We start from the raw sequence: 20,980 nt of genomic DNA on the forward strand, positions 1-20,980 counted from the left end.
TTATGGTAAACTAAGCCCTATGTGATCCCATAAAAAAGAATACCACTACCTAGCATCGTTGTTTGTACAATATTTTCCCTGTAAGCTTGCAGTTGATAGTATATTTTCCATCTACATATTAATTTCTGACAAGTACTGACAACTCAGACAAACTTTTAAAAACATTTAATAGCAAGACCACTCTTAACAACTCTGTCTAGAACCCAGCTAATCTTTTCACAATATCCAAAATTACAGCTTTGTTCTTTAAAGTATCATATGCCCTCAGTCATACATTTCAAGATGTTTTTCTGGAAACAGAGAACAAATAAATACAAATAACACAATACAAATAAATGAAACCAGGGGTCCCCAACCCCTGCGCTGCGGACTGGTCCCAGTCCGTGGCCTGTTAGCAACCGGGCCATGGGGCAAGGCAGAGGCGCTGCACTGCCCCTTTCGCCCGCCCAGGACCCACGTGGACAAAAGAGGTAGCTCAGCCTCATTCCAAGGCTGCCTTCCCTTGCTGCACCACCCCTTTTGCCCATCTGGAACCTGGGTGGATGAAAGAGGTGGTGCTTTGGAGCGAGGCCTCACTGCCTCTTTTGTCTGTCTGCGTCCCAGGTGGGCGGAGGGGGCGGTGGGGCTGCTCTGCCTCATTCTGCAGAAGAGGCAGCCTTGGAGTGAGGTGAAGCAGCCCCACCACACCTTTTGCCCGCCCGAGACCTGGGTGGATGAAAGAGGTAGCTCAGCCTTGCAGGGGAGGCGGCCTCGGAGCAAAGCAGAGCAGCATCGCTGCCCCTTCCGCTTGGGACGCAGGCAGATGAAAGAGGCAGCGTGGCCTCACTCCGAAGCACCAACTCTTTCATCCGCCTGGGTCCCAGGAGGGCAGAAGGGGTGGCACAACAGTGACCTTTGCCTACCCCTCATTTAAAACCCCCATGGGGGGAGGGGAGGGGCAGAGGCAGTCTGGGGAGGCAAAAACCCCAGCACCCCCCACACACACACCGGTCTGTGGAAAAATCGTCTTCCACAAAATCAGTCCCTGATGCCAAAAAGGTTGGGAGCCACTGATTTACTAAACTATTTTCCTTTTTTGATATACTCTTCCATTTGGAATCTTAGCTTTTACAACCTAGCTAAACTGTCTGAATCCTTCTTTCCTCTTTTTCAAAGAACTAGTTTAAAAGTCTTTATCAAGCGTAGAAGCCATCTACTGGCCCATGTATCTGTTTCTCAGATCATGAACCCACCTCACAGGTTTGTGGCGAGAATAAACTGGAGGGGAGACCTATGTAAGACACTTTGAGCTCCTTGGAGGAAAGAATACACTTAAAATTACTCCAGCTAGGTGACCTTGGGCCAATCACACAGTCTTGGCTTAAGCTACTCAACAGGGCTGTTGTGAGGATAAAAGGGAGAATCATACATGCTGCCTGTGGGAAGGGCTGAATTAAAAATACTGATACAGAGAGCAATGAACAGCCATGAAGTGTTGCAGTGTGATGTACAATGTACACTTAATGCAGATTCAGTGCTACTGACACTGAGCTACAAGCAGGAAATCCTTGGTTCAAATCTCTGCTGTCCTGGAAAAGCTTTATTGTTGAACACGTTGAAGCTACCTTATACTGAAACACACCCTTGATCTGTTAAGATCAGTCTTGTCCACTCTGACTAGCAGCAGCTTTCTAGGGTCTCAGGGAGTTGTCTTCCATGTCACCTGCTGCTTGTGCTGTTTTAACTAGAGATGCACAGGATTGAATCTGAGACCTTCTGCATGCAAAGCAGACGCTCTTCCACTGAGGCTACAGCCCTCTTCTCCTCTTTTCCTTCTCTTTACTCCCTCTCTAAGGCTCTGGAGGGTTGGGAACTAGATGAAACAAACAGTTCGACTTAGTATAAGGCAGTAGAAAAGAATAAGAGTCCAGTAGCATCTCAAAGACTAACAAAATCACTTTTGAAGAAGTAAACAGTGACTCACAAAAGCTCATGCCCTACCACAGATTTTGTTAGTCTTTAAGGTGCTATTGGACTCTTATTCTGTTACACTGTTGCAGACTAACACAGCTACCCATCTTGGTATAATGCAGTGTCATGTAATCATACAGACGTAATGCATGGGAAATCCTGTCTTCCCCTACAAGGTTGTTGTACAGGGTCAACTTGGGATGGCTCTGGAGTTTAGTCTGAGCTTGTTAACAATTTTGTTCTAATAATTCTTGTAGTTCTAATGCCATATTTTGAGGAATATATTATGAAATATTTGAAAATTCTATTTACTGAATTATAGTTGTGCCAGGGGTTATTATGTATAGTTGTACAGGGGTTATTATTTGATACCTCTGGAGGCCTATATCGTTGGTTGTTACTCTAGTATTTTGAGGAACTGCAGGGTTGTTCTGAGAAGATCAGAAATGGACAAATCTTTGGTTTAAGAGAAGTGCCTCTGTCACCCCAGGAAATCTCCTCATCTGCCAAGTGTGTTCTAGGGTATGATCTACTTACATGGGGCAGTAATGTGGGCAAAGGGACTAGACAGACACCTCCTGCCCCCAGCATGCCTTAGCATCCCTTGCAATGTGTAGTGTTTCTGTTACAAATGTTCAGAGACTCCTTAGCTAAAACTGATGTAGATACTTCCCAAAGGCATAAAGGGTTGCAAAAAGCCAGTCTTTACATGGAGTTTGGTGGGTGAACACACTGTGCACAACACAGGCACTTGAGAAAGCTCATGGCGTGCTTGAAAAAGGAGCTTTTGGTGAGCATTGGAAATGGCCACTGTTAGTTGGGAGGAGGACATGAGAGAGACTATCACAACCATATGCCAAATGCAGACCCAACCTATAGAATAGGGTGCAAGTCATGTTCTGAACATTGCTGCTGCTTCAGTTTCCAAGTTCCTGAAGCATACAAGCCAGATGGAACTTGCAGTGCTGGAGAAGGGAGTTGGCAGCTATTCCAAAGGAAGTTTTGACACTATGGAAGATAAAAATTGGAAATTGAGTAAGACACATTGGAGAAGAAGATATTGGATTTATATCCCGCCCTCCACTCCGAAGAGTCTCAGAGCGGCTCACAATCTCCTTTACCTTCCTCCCCCACAACAGACACCCTGTGAGGTAGGTGGGGCTGGAGAGGGCTCTCACAGCAGCTGCCCTTTCAAGGACAACCTCTGCCAGAGCTATGGCTGACCAAGGCCATTCCAGCAGGTGCAAGTGGAGGAGTGGGGAATCAAACCCGGTTCTCCCAGATAAGAGTCCGCACACTTAACCACTACACCAAACTGGCTTGGAAGAGTCAGGTTGCCAGGACAGCCATGGTCAAATTCACTTAGGATTGCTAAGGGCCAGTTTGGGATGGCACCAGACTCCTGCCTGATCTTCAAACAACATCAGCCAGGTCAGGAGCATGCATGCAGAAAGATAGGAGAAAGACAGATGTGTGCATGCAAGGAAAAGAATTCATCTGAGGGTGCTTGCTTCACACCCAAATTGCACCTCTTTCCTCTTAGAATCAGAGTTGGAAGGTACCTCCAGGGTCATCTAGTCCAACCCCTGCACAATGCAGAAAATTCACAAGTACCTCCCCCCTACCCCCAGTGACCCCTGCTTCAAGCCCAGAAGATGGCCAAAAAAATAACCTTACTGCTGTTAGTTCAACGGCAGTCATGATGGTCTGCAGCAGAACAGTTAAATTCAAGTCCTGTAGCACCTTAGAGGTTTTCAAGGTATACATTTTCAAGAGCCAAAGCTCCATTCAAAGCTTCTAGCCTGAAAATCTTGTTCATCTCTAAGGTGCTACTGGACTTGCATCTAACTGCACAAGCTAGGTATGGTATCCCTGGATAGCATAGGGATAGAGGCAGATCTGTCCTATATATGGGAGGGGTGAGGAGGGTAGGCATGATTCCTTTTTTCTGTTGAAAATCTAACATGCCCCTTCGCTCACAATCAGGTTTTCTCCTTGCCAGGGCCTCTCCTGCCTCCTGTTGCGATGGCCTCCAGGCATGCATTTCCTGCTGCTTTCTCTAGAGAGGTTTGTTTTCAGTGGTAGCTCTAGAAGGGGGGGGGGAGTGGGTTGCTGCATGCGCAGATGCACAGCAGGAGGAAATGTTGCATCCAGGCCGAGCAAGTGGGAAATGGCACTGCAAACTGCCCTTTTGGAAATACCGAGGTCTACACAGCTGTCACTGGAGATGTAATAAGGGTAGGTCAGAGCTCTGGCAAGGGGAACGGCTTTACAAGAAAGGCAGGCCAGAGTTTCCTAGGGGAGGGGAGACGGAATTATCCTCATGCCAAACGCATCATACAAGGATCTCAGCATTGGAGACCATGTCGCTCCCCCGTAGGTGTTTTTTTCTTGAGAGGGTGATCCAGCTAGGACACCTATCTGGGTGGGAACAGATTGAGGAAAATCAGAAACAGGGATAAACAAGGACAATATAGAATTGTGAAATATAAGGATAGGGTTTAGGTAGGGCTTCACTGCATGGCAGAATGGCATATGGCATATTGGGGTTATTGTAAACAATAAATTCTACAAAATGGACTAAAAATGAAGCATATATATAAACAATTAGGGGGAAAAGGCAAGACTATGTAGATTTCCTGGGGAGCAGGAAATTGGCCTTTTGTCTAGAATCTGGTCCTCAGAACAACAGTTTGACTGGGCCTGGGGTGGGGGTAGCCAGTTGTGTGTAAAGAGAGAACAAATCTTCTTTTAACCTGGCATGAGTTCTATACAGACCCAGTAAACCCATTGTTTTAATGGAATACAGGAGCTATTCTTTTTGCTGCAGGCACATTATATATTTGCACAGCAAGGGTATGTGCTTGTGATGGCTATGGCCTCCGAGGCTGTTTGGCTGAGGCAGAAGATATAGACAGTCGCTGACCTGGACTTACCCTCTTTCCTCTTCCTGGGTACCCTTAGTGTTTGCTGCCCACATTCTAGATTTGTGCCAGGCATGTTTTGGATAAAATCTTAAGTAGGCAATGGAGGAGACTAGGAATGACCTCTGAAAAGCAACAAAGAGAAACAAGAGTGTTAGCAGTCCTAATACTTCTCTCTTATATTATACATTGGATTCCAGATGGTGCTAGATTGGTCTGTTATTGTTTACTATCAAATCACAGCTGACTTACAGCAACTCTTTGGGGTTTTCAAGGCAAGAGACACTCAGAGGTGGTTTGCCATTGCCTGCCTCTGAACTGTGACCTTGGTATTCCTTGGAGGTCTCCCATCCAACTACTAGCTGAGGTCTGCTTAGCTTCTGGGATAGAATCAGAGTTGGAAGGGACTATAAAGGCCATCTAGTTCAACCCCTTGCTCAATGCAGGATCAGCCTAGAGCATCTATGACGTTTGTCCAGCTGCTGCTTAAAGACTGTTAGTGAGGTGGAGCTCACCACCTCCCTAGGTAGCTGATTCCAAATGTTTTTCCTAATATCCAGCTGGTACTTTCCCACCCTTAATTTAGACCCATTATTGTGAGTTGTATCCTCTGCTGCTGACAGGAATGGCTCTCTGCCGTCCAGGGCTATAGCAAAGAGCAGCTTTGGGTGGGGATTAGAGGGCACTTCCCCTGTGCCCCCCCCCCCCAGCTGGCTATGGCCCTGCTGCCCTCCTCTAAGTGACAGCCTTTCAAATACTTATGAGAGAGCAATCATGTCTCCACCTCCTCTTCTCCAGGCCAAACATTCCTAAGTCTTTCCTCATAGAGCTTGGTCTTCAGGACCCTGACCATCCTAGTAGCTTCTCTCTGCACCTACTCCATTCTGTCCACATCCTTTTTGAAGAGAGGCCTCCAGAACTGCACACAATACTCTAGGTGCGGCCTGACCAATGCAGTGCACAGTGGGACTATGACATATTGTGATTTGGATGTTACCCCAAGATTGCATTAGCCTTTTTTGCTGATGAGATTAGGCTAGCCTGGGCTATACAGATCTAGAAAATATAAAATAAAAAACCAAATAAAGCAATTGGTCAAGGCTTTTTCAAGAGGATGTTTTTGTACTCCCACACAGGAAAAGCCTATACAAACATTTGTTGTAGACAGTCACTTGTCCTGCTAACCTTACGCATTTCTACTTCCACCAAGTTCAATGGGGCTAACTCCCAAGTAAGTGCAGCTTATTTGTTTAGATTGTAAGCCTCTGGGGGATGAATATTCCTTTGAGAAAAACTGGTTTGTGCTCAGAACAAAAAACTAATAAATAATTGTGCAAACCTTTGCTGTCTGGATTTATGGCATGCAGCTTTTTTCCCGTTGGGCCTGCTGAAACTTTCTGGATCTCTGTGGATCTCCTTTTACCAACGATGTAACTTTAGTATTTCAACTGACTAGTTCATTTCCCCCACCTTGAACATACGCTGATGGGCAAACTGGCATTGCTTTTTGTTCTCTCAGTGTGGTATGGCAAGATAAATACGTGGGCTGTAATGGTTATGCACACTTACTAGGGACTAAATCCCATTGAACACACCAGCGCTTAGTCAACACACACAGGCTTGGCCTGCATGATTTGGGCCTTTTTCCTGTTGCCAATACCAAGCAAAGCTATTCCAGAACTAGTGCCACTAATTTGCATATATGCTTTATTTAAAAATTTATCACATGAAAAAGCAGGCTCCCCACGATGTCCTTGTCTCCTCCGACATGGCGGCCAGAGATGGAGTAGTAGAGCTATTGCGTCTCGGCAGCCGTAATTCGGCTCCCTGTCTCTTTAAGAAGCAACGCGCAGCACACTGCGCGTGCGGGAAAACCGATGCGGTCACGTCTCAGATTTTTTTTTTCAATTCCCCCCTGCCCCTTTGTCCCTTTCTCGTCTCTCACCCAACCTTAACTGTATGCGTCTGATTGGCAGGAATTTGCGCGGGCCGTGAGGAGAGAATTCGGCCAATCAGGAGCGCCAAAGCCTATCCGTCTCTGAGTCGACTTTTGATAGGCATTACTCCGGGCTACTGGACGGAAAGGGAAGGGGAAGTCTCTTGGCCAATAAGGCAGTAAGAGGGGCGGGCGGAGCTGCACGCAGCAAGCTCTAGCGGACGTTTCCGGCCGCGCGCGCCCTTTTTTCTTTCCCCTCCCCCCGGCTTCGCCGCTTTCTTTCTCAGTCAGCGACTTTTCTGAGGTAAGGAGGCCTTTGGGGGTCTCTGGAAGGTTCTGTGGAGGAGCGGGTGGGCTTTGGTAGGTTCTCTTGCATTTTCGCGATATAAGGCCTGGGCCGCGTGGGGGGAGCCATTTTTCCCTCCTCCGCGCTGATCCCCGGCCGTCTCCACCGCCGCCACTCGGCCTGGAGCTCCCTTGGCCCCGCCCTTCGTTCCTTGGTCCGCGCTGTTGCTAGAAGCAGAGGCGCCGATGGCCGGTCTAGGCTATCCCACGCGTCTGGAAGAAACGAAGCCTATTTAGAAGCATTTGTTCTAATCTAGCAGTAGCTGTCGGGTTTGTTCAGCATCCTGTTCTGGAGATGGGTTGGAAGGGGGTGGGGGTCATGGAATTGCCGCTGCGGTGAATTTCCTCTATGAACAAATCGAATGGTCCTAGTCGGAGTTGATCTAGCTTTGTTTCATCCGTTTGTAAGCGGCGCTTCGGGGTCCTGTACGAATATGGAACCAGTTGGCAGCTACCATCCCTCCCCGCAACGGTCCATTTTGCTGCAAGAAATAATACCACAACGGTCCATTTTTCTGCAAGCAATAGTAATTGTGCTTTTTCTTGAGAATTGGTTAAATTGTTTGAACTGAATCAGTTAAAGGTCTGCCTCATATACTGAGTGGGTCAGTGGCTTTGCGGGTTTCAAGTGCTGGTCACCGAGTTCTTTTAATAGGAGATTCTGGAAATTTAAACCTGAACCTACTTGATGTCAAACAGGCGTTACTCAGGTATGAGTTTTCATTCTTTTGTAAAGCCACTACTTGTTCTCATGCTTGTTCTCCTACCAGAGTGAAAGATGCAGGGCAACAAGGGCTTTGCAATGGAGAAGCAGAATCACACTCCCCGAAAGCAACATCAGCACCACCAGCAGCAGCAACAACAGCAGCAACAACAGCAGCAGCAGCAGCCTGCCCCAGCTAATGGGCAGCAGGCCAACAACCAAAGTGAGTGGGTGCTTGGTAGGAAGAGTCTCCGTAGCCAGTTAATGTTCTTTTTTGGAGGGTGGGATTAATGTTAGTGTAGTTCTTTATATCTTACTGAGTGCACGGTTGGAAAAATAGACTATTGACGTTCCTTGCTTTACATGTTCTGATGTTAGCATCTTGTGATCATAGATTTTTGAACCTGTGAAGCTTTTGACTCATGAGTATACATTGCAATTTTTTTCACTGTGCCCATATGTACACATACTAAATAAATGTACATAAATATATATATGTACATATACATGCATCCAGTTTTAGTTATCTAATGTGCTAATAGAATCATTTGGAATTTTGTACAGTGGCTCTTGGGCCCATGGATCTCAATATAAGCTTAGTTGCCCATTCCTAGTGGAGTGAAAATCACAGAAGACCTCTCAGTAGTTTTTGACATACCATTTGAGACCAGATTCTTCAGGAGTAGGCTAGAGCAGGGGTCCCCAACCCCTGATCCGTTGCCTCACAGAATGAGGCAGACACACTGCACTGCACCTTTTGCCCACCAGGCGGACAAAAGAGACAGCACAACCTCACTCCAAAGTACTACCTCTTTCGTTCACCCAGGTCCTGGGTGGGCGGAAGGGGCAGCGCGGCAGTGACCTTTGCCTATTCCTCATTTAAAGACCACCATGGGTGGCAGGGATGGGGTGTGGGGGCAACCTGGGGCAGCAAAAACCCCAGCACCCCCACCGGTCCGTGGAAAAATTGTCTTCCACAAAACCGTTTCCTGGTGCCAAAAAGGTTGGGGACCACTGGCCTAGAGTATCCTTTTCCTGCTTCCATGTGTGAGATGCAGAAGATGTTTTGAATAGTGCCAGACCTTGGTGGAAGTTGTAGTTTCTATATGTTGGTTGTGCTTTTTGGTTTGAAGGTGCATGGTTGATGAGAAATGTGTCAGTACACTATTTCAGAATAGACAAAAAGCCTGAATGGAAGTGATCTTATCGTTATGGTGGGGTGGTACTTTTAAATCAGCAGTATCAATGAACACATTGGAAGTGACGTTCTGTAGCCTTGAATAGGCACTTTGCGTGGCCCAGGTTACCAAGGATTATGATTTTGTTTCTGAAAGTGTGGAATATGTTCCTCATCAGCCATGAAAGTTAGAAATGCTGTGTTAATAAGCTGACTTCTGGGTGTGATGAGGGTAACAAATTTGTTAGATGATTATTGTGACCAGAGCAGTTAAGGCATCACATTTGGTTATTAGTAATTAAGAATGTGCATCTTGTTGAATTAAGAGGAGTTCTGCATCACATAAATTAGGAGCTGAATTAAATGGTGCTAGAATGCATGTGGAGGTGTACAGGATAGCTGTAATAGTGCTTGTATGGTGGATCCTGTGAACCAGTTGATTTTCTTTTTAATATTTGTTGCTTCTCTCTGGGCTTAATGAATACTCTAGACTTCCTTCTCAAACAGGGCTTACGTGTGTTCTTTCTTTTTTTGCTATGTTGCATCTGGCATTTTGAGCTCTTGCACCCCTCATGAATCTCTTTTTCTGCCATCACAGCAGTATGTACACAGTTTCAAGTATTCAGCACAATAACCTTGGGCTAGGTTAGCCAGTAATTGATCTAAGGCACTGAATGGTGTGTTGCTGTAAATGGGGTTGTTTGATTGTATCTGAATTCATCCTCATAGTTGTCAATTTTGTAGACTTTTGAGCCCCAGGCTCTACCTCCTGCTGTGAGTGGTAATGCCTTCCCACTGGCATTCTCCTATGGATGCTGCTAATTGTCTGTTGTCATGATCTTATTCTTTCAGCTGTTGCAATGTTCTGGCTGTCCTATAGGTGGCTTTGCATCACTAATTTGTGGCCAAGTAGAACAGTTGCTCTGTTGGGTGAGGGTGGCTGCAGACTTCCCCCTTTTGGACAGGCTGCAAGCGTATAGTCACTTGATTATGGTTCTTAGCAGTTTTCTCTCAGGATCTCTTACGTGTTAATCTGCTGCTACTGTTAAAAATTTAGAGGTTTGATGTGTTGGAAAACTTGGCAATTATTCTGATTGTGCTCTTGAATGTGTTAACACTTGCATTTGTTCCCCCGTTTTGTAGAGCGATTCTGTACCTTATTCCCCTCAGATGAAGGCCTGACAATTGATTTGAAGAATTTCCGAAAGCCTGGAGAAAAAACCTTTACCCAGAGAAGTCGTCTCTTTGTGGGCAACCTGCCTCCTGATATCACAGAGGAAGAGATGAGGAAGCTATTTGAAAAATATGGAAAAGCTGGTGAAGTATTCATTCATAAGGACAAAGGCTTTGGATTTATCAGACTGGTGAGTGGCTATAAGTGGGCTTTGGAAGATTTGGTTGCTTGAGATTACTGTATGTGTGCCTGACCTTGGTGGCATGGAATGGCATGTTCTGAGCATATAGTGCTCTCTTCTGTGAAAACAGTGCTACCTCGTTTTTTCTAAAGTAGAGATCCTATAGAACATGTTGATTGTCTTGTTCTGTTGAAACAAACTGGAGTGTTGTTTCTTCTTGTGGAGAACGCTACATCTTCACCCATCTGGACTTTGTTTTAAAGAAATGAATCAAAAAGGGAAAGAAGTGGCAACTTGATGAGATACTAGTATTAAAGGTGTCTCCCTCATGTGTGAAGCCTTAGCTCAGGGGTGGCCAAATTTGTTAAACATAATAGCCACATAGAATAAACATCAGATGTTTGAGAGCTGCAAGACATGAATATCAGGTGTTAGAGAGCTGCAAAGAAGGAAGGCAAATAGGTGGGGGGAAGGAGAGGTGGAAAGAGAGCAACTTTAACTTTAAAGGTATTCTCCAAGCCACCAGCTAGCTTGGCAAATGCATTTAAAGAAACAAATGCCTTCTCTAAGCCAGCCAATGGGGCAGTGGGAGCTTCGAGAGCCACAAAGTATGCATGAAAGAGCCACATGTGGCTTCTGACCTGCAGTTTGGCCACCCTTGCCTTAGCTTAATGTTAATTTCTGGCTAAACCTCTCCAAAAATATATATCCCAATAAATGTCTGTCTGGAAAATTTTAGAAGCTGAGCCAGGGCTTTCTCAGTGGCAACGCCAGAACTCTGGAATGCTCTCCCGGAGGCCATAAGGGCCCTGCGGGATCTGGCTACGTTCCGCAGAGTCTGTAAGACCGAATTGTTCCGACAGGCCTTCGATATCTAACTGAGAGAGAGCCGCTACTGGACATCATATAGAGCACAATGTAGAGTACCGGTGGTCACCACCGAATTTTCAGAACCGCCTATATTGTATTGTATTAATACAGCACCATGAAATGGTTTTAAATAATTTAAATATGTAATTATGTTTTATTGGTTTTAATGGTAGTAATGTAATGTTGTGAGCCGCTCTGAGTCCGCTTGCGGAGAGGGCGGGATATAAGCTTAATGTAATAAATAAATAATAATAAATACTCAGGATTCCTGTTCCTGTGTTTCTTATTAGTTAGTTCAGACATCTTCCAGCATCTACTCTGGTGACTTTTTGGGTTACTTTTAGTCACTGTCTTAAAAGAATTGCTTTACCTTTAATGTCATTTGTTCTTTTGTTTTTATTTATTTTTTATTTGATTTGATTTATACCCCACCTTCCCCACCGAAGCAGGCTCAGGGCGGTTTACAACATAAAATCCCAGAAACAATAAAATTAATAGGTATTTAAAAATACACATTCAGCAATAAAATAACAATGATTAAAACAATTAAAACAGACTATTAAGTTGGTGCTATTCTGATGGCGATGGCCTTCTTCCACAGCTCTTAAATACTGGTGCCAGTCAATTGTATGCCAGGGGAAGGGAACAGTCTTGCAGGCCTTGTGGAACTGCACCAGGTTCCGCAAGACCCTCACCTCATCTGATAGTTGGTTCCATCAGGAGGGGGCTATGATTGAGAAGGACCTGTCTCTAGTTGATTTCAATCAGGCCTCCTTCAGCCCGGGAATTACTAACAGATTTTGAGATCCCAGTCTAAGTACTCTCTGGGGAACATGTGGAGAGAGGCGGTCCCTAAGGTAGGCAGGTCCTCGGCCATATAGGACTTTAAAGGTAATAACCAGTACCTTGTAACAAACCTGGTATACTATTGGCATGTTCTGAAGTCTTCCTTTTCCTCTTCAGGAATACGTTTTTTATGGCAAGAACATTGCTTGCTCTTTCTGCTACATGAGCTGCAACAGGGTTTGTTTTGTAGAAAAAGCCCAATGGGAACTCATTTGCATATTGGGCCACACACCCTGACACCAAGGCAACCAGAGCTGCGTTCCTGCTTTTGAAAAAAAAAGTCCTGCTCTGGAAAATGTAGGTTTGGGCTTTAATGGATGGTAACCTTTTGTTTACAGGAAACCCGAACCCTTGCTGAGATAGCCAAGGTGGAGCTGGACAACATGCCTTTGCGTGGGAAGCAGCTGCGTGTGCGCTTTGCATGCCATAGTGCCTCACTGACTGTCAAGAACCTGCCTCAGTTTGTATCTAATGAGCTCCTGGAAGAGGCCTTTTCGATGTTTGGCCAAGTGGAGAGGGCTGTTGTGATTGTGGATGACAGAGGCAGGCCTTCTGGAAAAGGCATTGTGGAATTTTCAGGGAAACCAGCTGCTAGAAAAGCCCTTGACAGATGCAGTGAAGGTTCCTTCTTGATAACTACGTAAGTTTGAAGTGTGAGGAATCTTGGACTTAAGTGGGGCAGGGAAATGCTCTTATTCAATCACAGTGGTGTTTATGTGATCTCTGCCTTTGTTCACACTGAAGAATTACAAGTTTGGTAGGAGTGGTTGGTAGTGGTAAAAAGTGCCATCAAGTTGCGGTTGACTTATGGTGACCCATTGGGTTTTCAAGGCAAGAGACATTCAGAGGTGGTTAGTTATTACCTGCCTCTGTGTAGCAACCCTGGACTTCCTTAGTGGTCTCCCATCCAAGTACTAAGCAGAGTCCAGCCCTACTTATTTTTTGAGATCTGATAAGCAGGCTACCCTGAGTCATCTAGTTTAGGGAAGTTGGTGGTTGCCCTCTCCTAACTAAACTTGCAGCAAAACTAGTAGTTAGCAGTCATTTGAAATTTCTACTCTTTTTTTTGGACAGGTTCCCTCGGCCTGTTACTGTAGAGCCTATGGAACAGTATGATGATGAGGAAGGTTTGCCAGAAAAACTGGTAATAAAAAATCAGCAGTATCACAAGTAAGTGCTGAAAGGAGGAGAGGGGAGGTGTGGGGGCCTGTAGCTAGCTATCCTCTTAATAAAAGAGGTGGCTCTTCAAACTCAGTCCTTAGCTGGCAGATACATGCTTATTAGGTTTCCACTGTACTGGTCTGTGCATCCTTGTCACAAAAGAGCTTGTTATATAGACATAGTAAAGCATTGTACAGATAAAGTCAGGCTTCTGGTCTGCTCTCCCTAAAAGTGCACATAACATGTAGTGCACTCAAAACGTGGCATTTGGCTGCTATCAACCCATCCTGTGCTTCTTATTAAGTGCTGATTGTTCCCTAAGTGAATTAGACTCTTCCATCTTTCAGGGAGCGTGAGCAACCTCCTCGGTTTGCACAGCCAGGCTCTTTTGAATATGAGTATGCCATGCGTTGGAAGGCTTTAATTGAGATGGAGAAGCAGCAGCAAGAACAAGTGGACCGAAATATCAAAGAGGCACGGGAGAAACTGGAGATGGAGATGGAAGCAGCTCGTCACGAGCACCAGGTCATGCTCATGAGGCAAGGTGAGTACCACTTGTACTTGCGTGCCATAGCTGGTTGGCTGGCTGCTGGAGACATCTTGCAAATGAAATGGTTCAAGTAGCAAAAGAGTATGGAACTGTTTTCTTATGGCTGCTTTTTCCAGACTTAATGAGGCGCCAGGAAGAACTGAGGAGAATGGAGGAGCTGCACAATCAGGAGGTGCAGAAGCGTAAACAGCTGGAACTTAGGTGAGTAGGAAGGGAACTAAGCCAGTCCTGCAGTGAAAGCAGGGTGTTTTTAGTCTTTACTCTGTATAGTGTGGGTCTGTTGCTTGCAATTTACTTCCTGCAGAGCTAAATACTCTGCAGCTACTTCATAGCATAGCTTGGAATATGCCGCTGGCTTACATATGTGGCCCTATCTCCCAGATGGATGACCCTTCAGCTTACCTGACCAGTACCTGTATCATTCTTCTGTTTTTGGGATGTAGGTGATTAGCAGCGGTTGGACATGTCGGACCAGGCTACCTCCTGTAGGATTCTTCTCTGGTCCTATGTAGCTTGCTTCTGAAGGAGGAAGCTGTCTCCACTGGTGTGTTTGGAGTTCTGGGCCAGAACAACTGCCTGGTGCATCTCACTGTACAGGTTGTTGAGTACTAACTAGGGTGTCCTTCAGAGAAAACTATGCTGGAATGAGTGTAAGCAAGCTGACTTTTGATGGCTCTCCACTCCATGAGACTATTTGGGAGTTTCCCTTGCAGGCAAGAGGAGGAGCGCAGACGCCGTGAAGAGGACATGAGGCGGCAGCAGGAGGAAATGATGAGGCGACAGCAGGAAGGATTCAAGGGGTCCTTTTCTGATGCGGTAGGTGATGCTCTTTCTTGCCCCGGAAGGGGAAAGTAAGTGGTATGGCTTGGCTTCTCATCTGGGCAGAGGGCTATAGTTCAATGAAGCCCATTCTTTAGAGCTTTAATAGACCCTTCTAGTGGTTTGAGTATAGAGAGGCCTTTGTAAAACAAAGTTATCACTTAGATTTGTGTGTCTTTCAGAGGGAGCCTCCAGATATGCGAATGGGACAGATGGGTATGGGAGGTAAGCTGCTGTTATGTTCAAGAAGGGTACAGTTGTAACTGGTAGTTCTTGATCTTTTTTATTTGGGCTGAGATGCTTTCTCAGACTTCCCATTGAATGCTAGTAAGTTTGCAGATAATTCATTTCTAAAACACTTTTCATTTTGCAACTTGCATGTGTTGGAGATCTTCTATCAGTCGACTATGCCAGGTGTATTCTTCCAGTCAGGCGCTATGTGGGAGGTAAAAACTATGGTCTCTTGCAATGCTGCCCTGAGGCTGTAGAATGATTTATTTTCTCCACCCACTTACCCTGGTCAATTAGTGCAAAATTCTGTTTCTCTTTAATGATTTTTGAAGAGTTCCCTTCTTTCATTTGATCTGTGGTTTGACAGAATACATATTTATCAGAATGAACTGCTAATATAATTATCTGAAGAAGTGTGCATGCACACGGAAGCTTATACCCCAAATCAAACTGTATTTGTCTTAAAGGTACCACTGGACTCAAACATAATTATGTTGCTTCAAAACAACACGGCTACCCACTTGAATCTTTAACTGTCTTTGCTTTATCATATAACTGTGGTATTAATTGGTAGGCTTAATTTGGAGTCAGTTTATGAGCTTTTGAAAAATGGCATAAATAGTGCCTGAAATAATGGTGGTTAGGTGGCCAAAAGGATGTAGGTGACCCTGGCGGTAACCATCTGCAATAAGGAAACTGCTGCAGGATCCTTGCTTAGTGTTCAGTGTGCAGCAGCCCACCTCATGCATACCAGAAATTCCCTTTGCTTTTTCTCCAGGTGCTATAGGCATGAATAACAGAGGGACAATGGGGGGCACCAGTGTTCCAGCAGGACCACCTCCAGCACCTGGTCCTGGTCCAATGATTCCTGATGGAGCCATGGGAATGGTAATGTTGTCAAAGAATCAGGCTTCATAAGAATTACAATTAGATTTGATTTGAAACACTTCTGAACTAAAGATCTGCACCTTTTCTTTTACAAACTAATTTGTGTTGTCCAGACAAAGGTACCTTCATAATAGAATAAATGGCTTTGTGGAAGTCTACAAAGGTAGTTAGATCACATCATTCAGGGATAGTGCCCAGTTTTGATCTCTCACCCACAAAGAATTGCACAATTGTATTGGCAAGCATTGCTTGTGCCTATTTCTATTGTACATTTCTAACTAGGCACAATGTTTTATCCTACCTTTCCTCAGAGGAACTTGGTGCAGCTTACAGTCTGCTCTTCACTCTTTCTTCTGTGACATAGGTGAGGCTAAAGATGGTCATCTCATGAGTTACATGGTAGCTTGAGGTCTAGGCTAGCACTCCAACCACTACACATGTCCTGCCAACAAAGCAGTTCAGTTTTTCCAGCTGCCATGGGCTTTCAGAAACTAATGTCTCAAGCAGACTTCAGATGCACTCTGGGACAGACTTGCCTAGTGATGCGTCCCACTAATGCCTTGTGATGCCCAGACTAAAACAGGGACACAGCTGTCAGAACATGTAGATGCCCTATCATTGCAGCTTCTGTCTTCTGCCATGGGGGGGGGGGGCAAGTAGTGGTTTTTTCAGCCCCAGAACAGGAAGGGGGGTGCTGCAGGTTTCCCATTTTCCTGTTAGTGCTTTCTGCTGACTATCTGAAACAAGGCATTGGTATCCCTGATCCTGAGCATTTATTCCAAATGTCAAGGTTTCTCGGGCAGAGCTTTAGTGTATGATGTCTTGTCTTTAGAGGTAGGACAGAGAGGCTTCTATGTATGTTCTGCTTTTATGTCCATGGGAAATGCAGACATTAAGAACTAATGGCTTCCTCTATATCCTTAAATTTTCCTAATGGGGTATTTCAAGATAGGGAAGAGCTCACAACCTTGAGGCTCCAGAGTTAGTAGAGTAGCAGTGGGCTGCAAGGGGTGTTCTAACTCAAGCTTTTTTCCCTCCTCTCTTAACACAAGACTCCACCGCCACCTACGGATCGTTTTGGCCAGGGCAGTGCAATGGAAGGACTTGGAACTATGGGAGGAAATGCACCAGGATTCAACAGAGGAGCTCCTGGGGGAGATTTTGGTCCAAATAAGCGTCGCCGATACTAATGGGGGGAGGGGGGTTGACAGTGCCTCAGCCACCTCCTCAGAGAGGCTGGCCTTGGCAAGGGGTACACAGCCAGACTTTGTAAAGGGTTTAGTAAATATGCCACAAGGCGCATTCCTACAAACCACAATGTGAAAATGGATCCCAGGAGGCTTCAGTAACTGTGTAGTGTCAGACCAGACTAGGACCTTGCTGTCTCTCATTCCCAAGCACCTCGGCACAGATTCAGCCCTCCCAGCTGCAGTTGCAGGATTCCCTGTTTAACCTCAGCCCTCTGAACACGTCTTCAGAGTGCCAGGGCAGAGTCTGTAGGTATGTACACGTGGGTAGTTTCAAATGGCTTATCATGTAGAGGGAGGGGGGATTTTTAAAAAAACGTGTAGCTTTTTACTTTTTTTTTCTGGACCATTTTTCTCTACTGTAGCTGGTTGGTGCAGGCAGGAGGGGCAGGTAGTGGTGGTGGTTTGCGGATGAATTATTCAATGTGTTGTACCATTCTTTATTTTTTACTGGTAGAAAAAATAAAATCTGTTGGACAAGAGAATACTACAGTTTCCTGTTAAAAAGATTCAGTTGAAACAATTTGTATAACCTAACCTTGCCTGTCTTGTGTAGAAGTATGAGACTTTGTGTGAACCTGAGCTGTAATTGTCTACTAACAGGTTGAGTTTGTCTGAAGACTGTTTCAGGAATGCACATTAAAAGGGATTTTAAGCCTTTTTCATCTTGTGCGTGGTCTCTTCTGCTTCATGGGATGGTGCACTTCTGGTTTATTGTCACTAGAGGGAGCGAAGCAGTTGCCTTTCTAGACCTGTTGGAAATGGCAGCCAAATCGTGAGGCCTAAGGCTCTGTGCTTTCAAGATGTACCCACTCCTGTTTCAGCCTTCTTCCTGCACTTGTAAAGCTGATTTCTTGACTACTGACTGAGCTGGTAGCTCTAGTATTTACCAGATGTCTGCATTGTGAATTTTGTTGGGTTCAGAGAAAATGGTATGGCATCTGGTGGTTAATATCTAACTGGGGATATCCAGGTTAAAATCCTCTCGTTCCTAAAGTTTCCTAAGTGTCCTTGGGACAGCAGCTCTCTGCCTGACGCATTTCACTTGCAGATAAAAGTGAAGGAGGAGAAAGGCACCTAGACTGCACTGAGCTGCTTAAAGGAAGTATAGACTGTCAGCTAAAAGAAAAGTTTGCATGTGGAACCTTAAGGTCCAGATGGGGGTGGAGAAAGATGTCACACATGACCCTCTGGATGGGTCCCTCATGGGAGTCAGGGCTCTCTGTCAGAATCTGCCGGAGAATTAATAAAGTTCCCCATGTGTAAGGAGCCTTTTCTCAAATGGTTTTCTCTAGGGGTGGATAAATTGATTTGGAAGGAACAAGAGCTGGTCCATCTGTGAAATAAAGAGTTGGGACCACTGGAGCCAGAAGCAAGCTTCCTTTTGCAAAGTCCTCTCTTTGCTATAGTGGGGGAAAATGCTCTGGCCTGAATAAATGAAGCAGTTTTGGTGCTATACCTCCCATTTAAAGTATACCTCAGCACCAAGCATTGGCCACATTGTTGGCTGGGTCAGTAGTCTCTCTACAATCCTCAGCTTGGTACTTCAGAGATGACCTATCTGGGCATAGTGGGGGTTGGGCTGTTTGGGTACAAAGAACCTCCTGTTAGAGGTCAGTGTAAGGCAAGCCAGATCTCACAGTAGACTGCTGAAGCAACTTCACAGCAGCTTGCCTCCTATCTAGAAATGTACTGGGAAGCTGCAATCAGCCAGTCAGGACCTGTTATTGCAAACAGCATAATCCAAGATAACGGCCTGGATGACTTCTTTCCGCAAGAACCTCAGCCCTATATAAACAGGGTGTGCTAGGAGGTTGCAGAGGAAGGGGCACTAGAACTGCTCAAAGTTCATACGGCCTCCAGGCATTGTCAGCTATGGAGCTTGTGAGTTTTTTGCTTCGCAGAGCTACTGGCTGCTAAAACTTGGTATGTAGGTATCTTTTAATTTTTCTCAAGACTCTGGGCTGTGGGGCGGGGGCTAGTGTTGTCAACGGTTCAGTTACAGAGAAGGAAATATTAAGTTCTCAGTGCCTACAATTGAGATATGGTATAGCTCGATTGTAGGCACTGTGGAGCAGGGGAGATCCAAGAATATGGCAGCCAATAAGTTTTGGGGCTGTCTTTTTTACTCCAGTCATTTCAAACTAATAGTACAGCAGCAAGTTGTTAACAAGGGTGTTGGCTCCTCTAAATGGAGATGATTTGTATACATCCCTCTTGCCCTGATCTGTGTAACAACCTGGCCTCATTTTGGGCATTTTGAGCTCACAGAAGTGGAGCTCTAGAACATCTAAATTTTATTGTGCTCTTCCTTATCCCAAATGCTTGTTTATGGGCTCCAAACCCTCTTAAGATTTGACAAACTTTCTAATATTTTTCCCCACAAAAATGGGAAAATAGCCAAAATAATATAAAGCAGACAGATGGAAATCTTCATATCACGGGCCACACAGGAGAAAGTAATTTAAAAAGTACGATGGGAGTAAGGTTTTATTATGACAATTATGTCAAGAAGCATTTTAAGGTAGATGCTAAGCTGATAAAATTTAGTACACCTTCCGGTGATGTCAGTGGTTTGTGGCATATGCAAATGAATTATACAATGAGTTGTGCTAATGAGCTCTGGCACCTCTTTTTCTGTGAAATGACCCCTAGTAACAAGTAATGCATCTGAATGAGCTTCCACCCAGTACATTGAGGTTGGCTGACGAGCCACCACAGAAACTGAATTGGTGTTCTCCAAAGCTGGCATGAAAGAGAAAGGCGTGATGAGCAGGAAGGGTAGCTGAGGTGACTTGGCATGAGGCAGTTGGAAGCTGTAATCAACAGTTGGAATTTCACCCATGCATAAACTTGGCAGGCAGAGTTCAGCTGCATGATGGTAATCATGGTCCCCTTCTGACTTACAGCCGGGCTAACCTCAGCCTTCCAAGGATCTCTGAGGAGGATAAACACAGGCTTTAGGGATATTTATTTGGCCTATATGCTACACACTTTTTATAACCCAAGTTTTCTATGTGCATTGTTATGCAAAATTCCTTTGGCGGGCTGGACCTAAAATTCAGAAACGTTAGTCAGTCTGATTGGATATGGCAGTGTGATTAAAAAAACTTCTGCCTTTTTTTTCCTGGGAAGGAGGTAAGATTCTGACCTGCAGAGGATCCTGGGTCCACAGTGGACTCCCACCCCCATACACATTCACTCCTTGTCATCCATTCTTGTCATTGCCCAACTGCCAGCTCTTAGTGGAGTCTCTAATCTCACAGTAGTAACCTATTGTTAAATTTCCTGTAGTAAAAGCTGCATATTCTTCAGAGTTCCAGGGCAAATCATATTCTGTCGCTCCTATTGTGATCTATATGATCCAAGATTTCTTGACTTTTGAGAATTAATTCCACAGAAGCATCATCTTTCTGCATAGCTTTTGTCTTCTGGCATGGGTCTGATCTCATCACAATGCAGGGTAGAGGTTAAACCTCAGCAGTGGATGTGTCTCTAACAGTTCAACAACTCCTCTTGGACCCCTGTTGTCTGGAGTGAGCAAAGAGATAACCTCAGAGACAGAACATGAAGATTCACAACGCAGCCTACTAAAGCAGGAGATTTCCCTTTGCAACATTCCCAAGGGAGTGGTGGAGCTTCCCGTTCTGTTTATGTAAACTCTCAATAGTTCAGTCTGATTCTCTGGTAACCACATACAGTATGTATCAGGACACAATTACTTCTGTGTATTAGGAATACGTGCAAAGAAACAAATACCTTCACTTCAAAAAGGTAATTGTGTATGTGCAAGAGAGAGATCCATCTTCATAACTTTGATATAAAGTACTCAAACATGGTAAATCATCTGTTTTTAAATGGGCAGTTACCAAATGGGCTTCAGGGGTTGTGGCTGGTTGGTTGCAGCAGAGCCAGCTGAAGTTGAATCCCAACAAAGACGGAGGTCCTGTACTTGGACCGTGTGGGACTGGATGTGGA

General features: G+C 45.1%; 1 protein-coding gene across 3 annotated transcripts in view; it reads left to right on the plus strand.

Annotated features, from left to right (window-relative positions):
• Positions 1–17,667, plus strand: part of NONO (non-POU domain containing octamer binding) — a 122,506-nt gene extending 104,839 nt beyond the window's left edge. The window contains exons 1-11 of one of the 3 annotated variants that reach the window (XM_060248997.1): positions 4,102–4,188; positions 7,926–8,081; positions 10,179–10,399; positions 12,445–12,746; positions 13,181–13,276; positions 13,615–13,811; positions 13,934–14,018; positions 14,531–14,633; positions 14,819–14,861; positions 15,646–15,755; positions 16,808–17,667. In XM_060248997.1, coding sequence (XP_060104980.1) covers positions 7,934–8,081; positions 10,179–10,399; positions 12,445–12,746; positions 13,181–13,276; positions 13,615–13,811; positions 13,934–14,018; positions 14,531–14,633; positions 14,819–14,861; positions 15,646–15,755; positions 16,808–16,945 — 1,443 coding nt within the window. In that variant the 5' untranslated portion in view covers positions 4,102–4,188; positions 7,926–7,933 and the 3' untranslated portion in view covers positions 16,946–17,667. Of the gene's footprint in view, positions 1–4,101; positions 4,189–7,923; positions 8,082–10,178; positions 10,400–12,444; positions 12,747–13,180; positions 13,277–13,614; positions 13,812–13,933; positions 14,019–14,530; positions 14,634–14,818; positions 14,862–15,645; positions 15,756–16,807 lie in introns of those variants that run through there. The other 2 variants (XM_060248998.1, XM_060248999.1) reach the window with 2 other exon arrangements.
• Positions 17,668–20,980: the final 3,313 nt, after the last annotated feature.

The sequence above is a fragment of the Heteronotia binoei genome, chromosome 11 (assembly GCF_032191835.1).
Source record: "Heteronotia binoei isolate CCM8104 ecotype False Entrance Well chromosome 11, APGP_CSIRO_Hbin_v1, whole genome shotgun sequence".
NCBI lineage: Eukaryota > Metazoa > Chordata > Lepidosauria > Squamata > Gekkonidae > Heteronotia > Heteronotia binoei.